This window comes from Xyrauchen texanus, chromosome 25 (genome assembly GCF_025860055.1).
Source record: "Xyrauchen texanus isolate HMW12.3.18 chromosome 25, RBS_HiC_50CHRs, whole genome shotgun sequence".
NCBI classification, from domain to species: Eukaryota; Metazoa; Chordata; class Actinopteri; order Cypriniformes; family Catostomidae; genus Xyrauchen; species Xyrauchen texanus.
In genome coordinates, this window is record NC_068300.1 from 40,248,647 (window position 1) to 40,261,324 (window position 12,678).

A 12,678-nucleotide genomic window follows, 5' to 3' on the forward strand; every position below is an offset into this window, starting at 1 on the left:
TTAAATCACTCCACTGGCTTCCTGTCTCATTCAGGATTGAGTACAAGGTCTCCCTCCTTACCCACCAATGTATTCATGGTGAAGCCCCCTCCTACCTCAAGGAACTCCTAACCCCACAGACCTCAACACGAGTCCTCCGATCTGCCTCAGCATATCTACTGAAACCTCCCAGGACCAAGCTCCGTAAAATGGGAGATCGGGCTTTCTGCTCTGCTTCTCCCAGATTGTGGAATGCTCTCCCTGACCACCTGAGGACACCTCAGACTGTGGATGCTTTTAAACATGGCCTTAAAACCCACCTTTTTAGGAGAGCTTATGATTGAACTTTATCTTCATGCTCTCCATGTGTTTATATGTTTAGCACTTACCTGTTTTTATCATGTAGCACTTTGGGATTTGCTTAAATATAAAGTGCATTACAAATTAAATGTATTATTATTATTATTATTATTACCTGTGGCATTTTTGCAATAAGATCATGGTAACCAAAAGTATAAGTAAACCATGAATAGCAGTAACCATAAAACAAATAATGGCATTTTTCGTAAGAAAACACATTCAGAAATTAAACAGTATTCTCTCACTACTATATTGATATAAGTTCATCGTGAAAAAAAGAACCTTACAATTTCTGTCTGTTTTGCCTTTATTCCTTTTCAATGCTGGGGCCATGCTTCTCACAGCTCTGTTTATGATGATCTGCGCGGCTGTGCGCTCGAGACCGGTCCACGTGTAAATGCACTTCTCTGCACTGATCTGTCCATTGAGCAGCGCTGACTGATCCGGTTAAAGCTGTTTCCTTTCACGTTTGGAACATTTGCCATATGATATTTCTCATACGGAACAAAAAACAACAGAGCACAATCAGAGAGTCAGCCAACTCTGTAGTCAAAGTTTAAGCACACTGTCAGGAAAATGGTTGAAAAATTTGTCTCAGTCCGGAGCCCTGATTTATTTTGTGGAATCTGATCATTTTCCACGGCACACTTGACAATCTTTCATGGCACACTAGTGGTTGGGAAACACTGGAATAATGTCCCCACAATGATAATAAAACCTGAATTTAGCTGCACTGTGGGGCCAGTGTATCCCCATGAGGAAAACAAACATATAATTTTACATTTTAATAAACTTATAAAATATAATAAACATTTATATGATAATAAACAAATGTAAAAAAATATACTTGGTACACTACACCAACCCCTAAACATAACCTTACAAAATGAATCATGGTTTTACTACAGTAATCATAGTATCACCATGCTATTTTGTTGTAAAATCATAGTAACCACAAAATTAAACATGGTTGCTATATTAACAACATATTACTGTTGTAACACCATGGTTCATTGCATTAAAACTATAGCTTCTGCCAAAAACCTGGTGACACAACCTTACAATAGTAAAACCATGGTTTATTTTACGTGGACCAGACCATTCTCTCATCTCCCCAACATTCACCATGACCAAATTACTGTGAGGAAATCAACCTTTATATTCATTTTATTTGTTATTATTAATAGTATTAAAGGAAACATTAAGAGTGTAGACAGGAAACAGGATGGGGAAAAGTGGGACAAAATGGGGAGTCAAACCCAGGTCATCCACATAAAAACAGCCTGTCCACACTTTCTAAACACACTACATCATGCTATGCGGCGGGCGCTATTTACACCAAATAGTCACTCCGATTATATTATATTATATTATATTATATTTAAGCAGAAATTACGGAGATCCAAACAGTTTGGAAAATTGTGAAAATTAAACATCTTTACAAATTGCTGTAGATATTTTGTAGGTATTTCATCTGCCAAATTTAGTTTTCCGAAAAAAACTAAATTTTTTAACTCCTTCTAAAGCAGTGGTCCTCAAATTTGGAAAGCCAGGGGGCTGGAAACAGGATCCCTTTATACTCTAGATGGTTTTGGGGGCCGATCTAAATCGACTTACAAATGAGGAACATAGCAATCAATTTGTCATACAAAACTCTGCCACTGCCAGAGTAGCTGGAGTAGTTTAGAAGCTAATGCAATAATTTTTTTAAATTTTTTATGTTTTATTATTAAATTAAATAGTAAAAGCAATTATTGTGGATTGGTTAATTGCTTGCAGAATATATGTTTTCAGCTGGATCTTAAATATTGAGATGGTTTCAGCAGATCGGGTGGAGGTTGAATCTCATTGCACCACAGAGGAACAGAGACTTGACTTGAGAAATGGACTTTGTGCCTCTTTGCGATGGGACCACCTGAGAGTGCAGAGAGTGAGCTGAGACATAGACCTGGAGAAGTGAATTCAGAATAGGGTGCTGTTCCATTGGCTGTCCTGAAGGCCAGAGTCAAAGATTTTAATTTGATATGGGCAATTTCAGGTAGCCAGTGGAGTGAGATCAAGTGTGTGGTGAAATGAGCTCTCTTATGCTCTCAGATGCGCTGCTGCGTTCTGGACCATCTGCAGCAGCTTAATTTTGCCAATAGAGCATTACAGTAGTCCAGTCTTGAAATGAGCAGTTGATGAGACATGGATGGTGAAGTTAAGCTGATCATCAACCACTACTCCCAGTTTCCAGGCTGTCCTGGTTAGCTTTATTGTAGTTGAATCAAGATGAATAGTGATGTTGTGGTCAACAGACGGATTGGCTGGGATCATGAGGTGTTCTGTCTCGGCAAGGTTGAGCTGAAGGTGGTGTTCCTTCATCCAGGCCAAAATCTCCTAGAGGCAGGCAGAGATACGAGCTGAGACGGTGCGGTCATCAGGGAGGAACGACAGGTAAAGCTTCATAGCAGTGGTAACAAAAGCTGTGTGCCTTTGGGATAGGTCAGAGTGATGTAGTGTTGATCAAGAAGAGGAGGGGTCCAAGCACTGATCCTTGAGGAACACCAGTGTTTAACTGGTGTGACTTGGATACCTCTCCTCTCCAGGTAACCTTGAAGTATCTACCTGTGAGGTATGTCTAAAACCATCCAAGCGTAGATCCTGTGATGCCCAGTTCGGAGAGGCTGGAAAGGAGAATCTTGATGTTCACTGTGTCAAAAGCAGCAGACAGATGATGTGGAGTTATCTCTCACCAGTTGCAGTGTTTCAGCTACTAACAAGAAGACAATCTCCATTGAGTGTCCTTTTTTGAAGCCAGTCTGTCGAGTAGGTTGTTCTGTGAAAGAAAAGAAGTCAACTTGTTAAAGACAGCACTCTCAAGAGTTTTAGCCAGGAAAGGTAGGAGAGAGATGTAGTGATGTAGTGTTGATCAAGAAGAGGAGGGGTCCAAGCACTGATCCTTGAGGAACATCAGTGTTTAACTGGTGTGACTTGGATACCTCTCCTCTCCAGGTAACCTTGAAGTCTGTACTGTGATTACTGTGGGGTTATGTGTCGTTTTTTTTTAGCAGTGGGGTGACTGGAGCCTGCTTGAATATGTTGGGAAAATGTCCAGTTGTAAGGGATGTGTGGGCATGATTGATGGAGAGGCAGCTTGTAGAAGATGGGAGGTGGTAGGTTCAAGGGCACAGGTGATAGGATGGTTACAGTTACAAAGAAGCACTTTGGAGTCCTCAGTATCAGAGTGAGGATAAGAGGAAAACAGTGGATGGGATGTGGGGAGAGAGTGGTTGTGGGTGTGCGGTATAGAAAGCTGGCTGCTGATGCACACTACTTTGTCAGTAATAAATGTGGTAAAGTCGTCAGCAGTCAGAGAAGGATGAGAAGGTTGTGGGGGAGGATAGAGAAGGGAAAACTGAAAACAGTTTTTGGGAAGTGTAACTGATTTTAAAATGTGTAGCTGAAATGAAATCTGTCGTATCATTATACATGCAATATGACATCATATGGATACAATATGGTAAATGGTCTATTTACACTGTATCCCATTCACCCAATCACACACCAATGGTGGCAGAGCAGCCATGCAAGGTGCTAGCCTGCCATTGAGAGCAACTTGGGGTTGCCAAGGAAACTTCGGCAAGTGGAGTCATGTGGGCAAGGAATCGAACGCCAACCCTGCGATTAGTGGCTGACCCGCTCTACCATCTGAGCCACAGCCGCCCCCAGTGTGTACTATGATGCATGTTTAATTTATGCAAGTGGCATACAGTTATCATCTTGAAATATGGTTAATTTCAAGGGCATAGATTTGGTTTGGACATTGGGGGGTTGTATGGTGAAGCAGGGGTGGGGGTGTGTAGTTGTACTTGCTAGTCTTGATTATTGTATGTGTGTCCCACCCCCAAACCCCCAGCATCTACTCCCCTAGTTAATTTGCATTTCATATCCAATTTTGTGTCAAAATATATTAATCTTTGTCAGTCCAATCAAATAAAGGGTTAAGAAGAACAGTAAAATATAATGCCATTCTGAACATTCACAAACCACCCTGCTTGGTAACATCAGCATTCAACATCTAATTTAAAGAAAAATCTCAAGTTAGTGCTTGAGATTCATGAAATTTGCTTACAAATAGCTAGCTGGTTGTTTAGACTCACTTAAATGTTAATAGTGGAGGTATAGCGGTTCAGATAAGATAATGACATAAGATAAGATGATTTTAACAATTGTGTTTTGCACATAAATTACTTTTTATGTGATGTATCGGAATCCATGTTTATTTACTGAACATATTTAAAAGAAAGTATTTAGTATTCAGCCCAGAATTCTTTCTTTAAGTATTCTGCCCAACTTGCTGAGAGTAGTGGGGGGATTTGGGACCATCCCAAAATGTTTGGTGTCTCTAGGACTTTAAGACCAGATAATTTTAGGGCAGAAAAATAAGAAAAATAAGAAGAAAACTGAATATCAGCAATCTTGGAACACCTCTTGAAATATCAGATTAGAGGACTGGAACTAACTTTTGTACAGTGGTGAATGTACCTTCATTTGTGATGGTGTAACTTAAAATGAACGGTTATGATGTTTTGGGAACCGCCCTACATGATTCAGCTTTAATGTTTATGAGGGAATTTCAGAATTACCTGTAATCCAACTAATGTTGTGTTCTGTTTTGCATCAGTCAACACACACACACACACACACACACACACACACACACAGATATTCAGAATTCTCCAGCTTAAGGTGGGCTTGTACATTCCTAGGATTCCTCTGAGTGTATTTGGTTTTAAAGAAATGTTTCAATATTTAAAAACTGGCAAGGCTGATTTAGATCAGTGCTTACTGAATCTGGTTGTTTCAGGACCCATATTAACATTGGTTATCAAGTGGCAACCCAACACAATACCTAAATTGCTTATTGTACAAAACTGAATTGATGTTTTCGTGCTCTTAGAAGCCAATAATTCACCGCCCGAACACATTATAATCGGCACAAACGATTTTTGTTTCCTTGTGGCAAGTGAACCTGTTTAATGTAGTCTGGGTCATCGTTCTTTTGCATACTTTTATTCATAGTTTTTTGATGAATTTGTGCACAAATACCCCAGAGTTTGTTTGGATGCATGACTTCAAAATTCAACAACAAATATGATATGGACTTTTGTTTTTTCCTTCCTTTAAAAGCTTAAAGTCTATTTATTTTTCTGCCATAACTATACATGATAATATGGTTAGTAGCATTTTATAATTTGCATTTAGCACTGTTTTTTTTTTCTTCTGTCCGATCAGAACAGACCTTCGACCCATTTTAGGTCACGACCCACCAGTATTTTAACATATGAGCTGCAATAGACAGACACGTTCATATTAAACATATTAAACTTCAGTTCAGTTAACCAGTATTCTGTGAAATGCATGAAATGAGGTTTGTGTATGTGTACAGTAAATGAGTGTATTGTTAAAGTGTGGGATCACACAGTTGTAAATCTGTTCTAAAGATACACACTTACCCCCCTAGATTGTGAGTGTGAAGATCTGTGGGATGGGTCAGTCTGCTCATACTATAAAGAGCCATTGACTTTATCAGCACAGGACACACACACACACATATGAGGACACAGTCCAGCACGTATGTTTGATGGCACATAATGCACGAACATAAGGATCTTCTTGTAGATTAGCAATTGAATGAATGTGGAACACAGGCCTGCGCGTTTCTCAGAAAACAAACAAACACTACAAACAGTAAACAAATGCATTCAGGCCACAGATTGGTGAAGCCCAACAGAAATAAGAACACTTCACTATAAAAGGTGTAACAGCACAGCAACAATCATTTTCGTTATCAGTATTATTGTCTTGTTTTTCTGGAAACATATCTGAACATCCTTAAAACAAGATACATTTACTTGGAAAACAAACCCCTTAACAAATAGTTTGGTAGCACCTTACAAAAATGCTGGATATGTTAACATTAGTTAACATGAACTAACAATGAAAAATACCTTTACAGTATTTATTCATCTTGATTGTTAATTTTAACATACTGTATAGTAATTAAAAGAAAACATTTTAAATCAAAAGTTGTATATGTCAGTGTTAGTTAATGTATTATGATCTAACATGAACAATTGTATTTTCATGAATTAATATGAACAAAGAGTAATAAATGCTGTAAAATCTATTTGTTTATTGTTAGTGCATGATGCGTAATACATTAACTAATGTTGACCAATGAAACCTTATTGTGAAGTGTTACCAATCTTTTTTTTTCTTTCTTGCAGTAAGCTAAAGCATAATCCTAAAGTTATGAATTTACAGTAGGGCTACAAATAATGATTATTTTGATAATCGACTAATCTAAGGATTATTAGAATGATTATGCGTCTATTCAGCGATTATTGCAACGATTAATCATTCGCTCTTAACCGATTATTCAGCTTGTGGCCCGACTTAAAAGGTTGTATTAAATGTGCTTACTAACAATAAAGAGGACAAAATCATCTTTTAAAATACCTCTAAATGACTAGTGAATTTTTTTTAATAACGTTTAATTCAATAAAAAATACACTGCAAAATTCTAATGTTATCAAGTGTTTTTGTCTTGCTGCGTATTGCCAATTTTCTTCACGATAAGAAATGCACAGCGACACATATATTATGATATATTATGAAGTCGTGAGCCATCACGTTATAATCTAGCTGCATTAAGCGTGCGTGAGGTGGACGAGCATCCCCGTGATAGAGTGTGCATCAGCCGGGTGCAATTTCAGTCTCTCCCGCTCAGATTGGGACATTCACGCAACTCATAGACGAGGTGCTGACCGCACAGAGAAATGCCAGTTTTGGAGTTTGTTGTTATTTACATGATCAATTTATGAATAAAGCATTGTTTCCATCCCAAATTGAAATGAAAAATGGAAGAACTTAAAATGGATGTTGAAGCCACTGGGGCTTTATTATTAAATGTCATAATTGTCGTTTTTTGGAGATTTTATTTGCATTATCGTGTTTCCATCGAGGAGTTTTAATGCAATTTCCCACAATTTGCATAAAAACATGTAGATAGAAACCAGCTATTCATGCCAATGCCATTGATTCACAATGTTGCACCAGTACCAATATGGAATGAAAATGAGATTACAGAACTGATTTTAGAATTGTGTTGATGGCCCTTTAAGACTCTCTTAAATATTTTTACTAGCCACAGATTTACAGCCTAAATAATTGTGTTGTTTCAGTATGATAATAGCCCCTCTCTCTCTCTCTCTCTCTCTCTCATCAGTTAATGAATACCTTTTTATGGCTCAAGCCCGCGGCATTCAGATCCGTGAAAATGTGAGGAATATCGGTGCACAAGTTATCGAGCAGGTGGTGCGCAGCGCTTACAACATCAACGGCACAGGTAGGAACATTTTTTTAATATTCTCAACTTTATCATAAAGAAGGGGTAGTGTACCCAAAAATTACCTCATGTCATTCTAAACCTTTACACTAAAGTAGAACACAAAATGACAAATTTGGAATAATGTGCTGGTTGCTTTTTTCCATGTTACTATGAATAGGAACTGGGGCTCATGCAAATGTACTTTAAAACATCCTAAAATTAGTCCATATGACTCATGCATTATATTCCAAGTCTTCTGAAGCCAAAAGATAGCTTTGTGTGAGAAACACAGTGCTGGGTGTAATCCTATGAGTTATTGCAATCTACTTTTTAGTCATAAAAGTATAGAGCTGTTCAGCCGTAACGTCAATGTGTAGGCAAACCTGGAGGTCTAATTCCAGGTTGGCCTACACATTGACTTTCTGAAAGTGAAAATGTAGATTTATAGTAAATAAAAAGATTTAAATATTGATCTGTTTCCCACCCAAAGTAATTGCATCGCTTCAGGAGACATATTGTCACGAATTTAAGGCAATGAAGGCAGACGAAGGTTGAGGATCCAAATGCAGCTTACTTTATTACTAACAAAATACAAAGAAAAAACCCTCAATGGGGAAATAAACAAGAACAGAGAACTCGGGCAGGGAACACAGACCAGGCTAACTACATTCACAAACATTCAACGACAGACAAGGACTGAACCAAAAACCAGGATATAAATACAAAAACATGGGACAAAGGGGCCAATGAACAAACAGAACACAAACTAGATGACAAGGTGATTAACAGAAAACAAAAGGCAAATTAACAAGGGCAGGTGAAAACAATGAACAGTGAACACGAGGGAAAACAAGACTGTGGAGCTACAAAAGGGACAAAAGTGAAAACTATGGAAAAACAAAGGGACAAAAATGGAAAACAAAGGGGCAACGGTAAAACAAGACAAGGTCATAAATAACACATATATTAAAGTCCTTTGGATTACCTTTATGCTGCCTTTATATGATTTTTGGTGGTTCAAAGATCTGGTCATCATTCACTTGCAATGTATGGACCTACAGAGCTGAAACATTTTTCTAGGAAGAAAGTCATACACATCTGAGGAAATGATGACAGAATTTGTATTTTTTGGTGAACTATCCCTTTAAATTCTTGTAATCGGATTACAATTACTGACTCAATTAAAGTAATTACATTTAAGTGCATAACTTAGGTTCCTCATATTTCTAAAATAATAATTATTTATGCAGAATACATTTAAAACACAAGTTCATATGCTCATCTGTTTGTGTTTCTGTGACAGCTGAAGGGTGTGTGATGATAAACAAGGAAATATAGACATTATTTTGAATTTGTTGAGTGGAAAAACAAGTGTTTTAGAAAGTAACTTATAATAACTTGTAATGTGATTACTTTTTAATTTTAGTAATCATCAATGTAATGTGACTAGATAGTTATTAGTCATTTGTAGTGGATTACAATATTTGAGTAACACTGATTGTTATACACTGAAAATGTTGACATCCGCACCTGCTCTCGTCCTTCATGAAGTAAGTGTCTGATTCATTAACATGTTTTCAATGAATCAGTTGATTCAGTTCTCAAAACATTGAAAAGATTTGTTCATGAATCAGACTGAACCATTTAAGTTATTGATTAAGTGATCTAGTCTCATCTGTACACAAGTTCAGTGAATAACGACTTACATTTTGGTCTGTTCCTCACACAAAGCTGCTTTGTCCATTCTATGGACTTGGAATATAGCGCACAAGTCGTATGGAACACATTTATCATATTTATGGTACTTTTATGGTGATTTTATGTAGTTTATGAAGCATAAAATCTCCAGTCCACATTTATTGTAAATGCATGGAAAAGAGCGACCAGCGCATTATTCAAAATATCTCCTTTTGTGTTCCATGGAACAAAGAAAATCATATGTGTTTAGAATGACATGAGGGTGAGTAAATGTTTAAAGTATTTGTCAGTAGTGATGTCAAAATTATTAAATCATTTTGAGTTAATGCATGAATGCTTGATTCTATTGTTTCAATGTGTTTCTAGACTACACGTATGAGTTTAATTTGAGCGAGACAGATGTGCCCACCACTCCATTCCTCCCCGAGGACTTTACGTACATGCCAGATCAGGTCTGCCCCGAGAAACTGCCCACCATGAGTAAGTTCCGAAACTTGACGTGTAATGAAATGCTTCTGCTGTTATCTGTCACATCACCGTCATATACATGCTTGTGCAATCACAGAATTGTAGTGAAAAGCAGTATTTCCTTTTGAGGCTGCGAGAGGCACAAGTGAACCAGTGAATCATTTATGCGAACTAGTTCATTTGCATGAATCCTCCGAAAGAGTTCTCAATGCTAAATATATGAGAATCATCTATTTTAACCAGTTCATTTACACGAACCCTCTGAAAGAACTATTTTGCTTAAATTATTTGTTTTTATTTATGAAATAGGCTTAATTATAAATATAAATTCTTATTTGTGTCTTTTCATTTTGGGTTGAAATATGAGCTGCACCGGTTCTTGTGAGACTGGCAGATGCTGTATCTAGATGACAATAATGACATGAGTGTGCCTCTTTGTGTCTGTCAGAGGGTCGTGTGAAGGTGAACATGAGTGAAATCCTTCTAGAGGACATGGAGAAGCTGCTGAAGGAGGCCGAGCCCAGTCTGACCCGCGGAGGCCATTGGAAACCCCACGACTGCCTTCCACGCTGGAAGGTGACACATGTGCTTCCTGTTGCTGGCTTCTTTGTTTTTCCCACAGTTTAAAGTTTTTGTGGTGTGTTGTGGGTGAAAACTTGACCAGCAGCATTCCTGAAATAATGGGTCAATCTGTTTTCCTGCACATATTGGCTGTTATATTTACAGAATACTTGTTATTCACTTATATTTGTGTGATTATAAGCACACACACTTTTACTTTACTTAACGTCTAAATCGGGACATAACATAGACTTCTATTATTTTTTTATACATAGATCATTTTAATAACTATTGGCTAACCCACATCCTAAACCTAATCCTAACATAAACATTTAGATTTTTTAGAATAATAATAATTATATATTTTTTATATTTTTCTTTTTATGTGGACTTCCCAAATATACCCAAAGGGAGATTTTGTCGTAATTAGTTCACTTCTGGGTACAAATGTGTCCTCAAACTATACTCACACAAACTTGGGCTGGGCAATATAGCTAAATATTACTAGCTAAATAACATAGTTGCCCTAAAATTGATGAAATGGGGTGTGTTTCTTCCATGAAAGGAGATGTTAGGCTTAATGTAAGCCTCAGTCACCATTCACTGCCATTGAAATTGGTGGTCACTGAGGCTGTCATAATGGCTAATTACTTTTTTAACATCTCCATGGAAAAAAGAAAGTAATAAGGGTTTAGAACAACATGAAGGTGATTCAATGATGACAGTTTTTTTAATTTTCTGGGTGAAAGATTTCTTTTGAAAGGGATACATTTAAAAATCTAGTTTAAAATCAGTTATGTTTGTCAATAAATAAACAAAAAGTAGAATCATATTTATATGCATCATATAAATATGTATCATTGAATCAGATAAGTATTTGCACCCAATGTATAATATATAGTAATATTGACCTACAATATTCATGTTTTTACTAAAACATTTTAAAATACATGAAGTGCCCCGCAGGAACTTTTGTTTACATTTTTTAATCGTTTTAATGTTTGAATCATTGAAACTAACATTTTGTAATAATGCGGAAATTAATCAAACTTTTATTGTCATTTTTGACACTTTTAAGAAATGGTCTTAATCAGTGGGGGTAAGTTACTTAAAAAGTAATGCACTACAGATTACAAATTACTTCTATAAAACTGTAATTCGAGTACTGACTTTATAGATTACTTCATAGTAAAATGTAATCACAATACTGATTGAAAAGTAATCATATTTCAAGTTACTTTCTAAAACACTTTTCACAGAAAAGTTTTTAGTTTTTCCGCACAACAAATTCAACACAATGTCTATATTTCCTTCTTTTTCATTGTTGCATGCAAGTCATACACTCACCATCCCACATTTCCTCTATACAATGACTTGTTAAGGGGCGCACACACTTCCAGTGTCACAGAAACACAAACAGATTTACATAATTATGATTATAATTCATGTTGTACATGGATTCTACATAAATAATAGCGTTTTAAAAATGGTACTTAAGTAATGTACTTAATTGAAATTCAGTAACTGTAATCTGATTATAAGAATTTTAAAAGTTTTACATTACTTTTGTACTAAAAGTGATTAGATTACAGTAACTAATTACTTTGTTATAATTATAACACTACTCTTACATAAATGCCACAAACTTGCTGCAAATTCGGCACTGATTATTTTCACATGCAAATGAGCTTGTATTCAAAGAGCAGGGCGCAAATCTGCACATACAAAAATCAAGTTCGAGTTCTGCCAAACTTGCTGCAAATTCATCTCTCATTATTTTCACATGCAAATGATGGTGGTAAGCTCTTCATTGTCACCAAAGGTTTGCTGCAGGTTCACCACTACCTGTGAAGAGCTGCAAACTTCTGGCAAACATTTGCATCCCATTGCAAGCTCATTTGCATGTGAAAATAACGAGTGGCATATTTGCGGCAAGTTTGTCAGAACTGTAGATTTTTTGTAAGGGTGGCCAACTTGCGTTTTATGAAACTTACAGTAATAGTAAAATGAACAGCGCATTAAATCACGATGATGGTTAATTTTATAACTCAAACACACAAACATATGTCACAGGAACAAAACACAGCACAGCAACTTCTTCCTTCTGTTTCAGGTGGCCATTTTGGTTCCCTTCAGAAATCGTCATGAGCACCTGCCCATACTCTTCCGTCACCTGATCCCAGTGCTGCAGAGACAGAGACTGCAGTTTGCCTTCTACGTCATTGAACAGGTTGGAA

General features: G+C 36.8%; 1 protein-coding gene across 1 annotated transcript in view; it reads left to right on the forward strand.

The window, feature by feature from the left end:
* The window catches only part of b4galt5 (UDP-Gal:betaGlcNAc beta 1,4- galactosyltransferase, polypeptide 5), a 60,797-nt gene that overhangs the window by 33,566 nt on the left and 14,553 nt on the right, over positions 1 to 12,678 (forward strand). The window contains exons 2-5 of the mRNA XM_052091713.1: positions 7,613 to 7,732; positions 9,779 to 9,892; positions 10,329 to 10,456; positions 12,555 to 12,671. Of these exons, the coding sequence (XP_051947673.1) occupies positions 7,613 to 7,732; positions 9,779 to 9,892; positions 10,329 to 10,456; positions 12,555 to 12,671 (479 nt within the window). The remainder of the gene's footprint in view (positions 1 to 7,612; positions 7,733 to 9,778; positions 9,893 to 10,328; positions 10,457 to 12,554; positions 12,672 to 12,678) is intronic.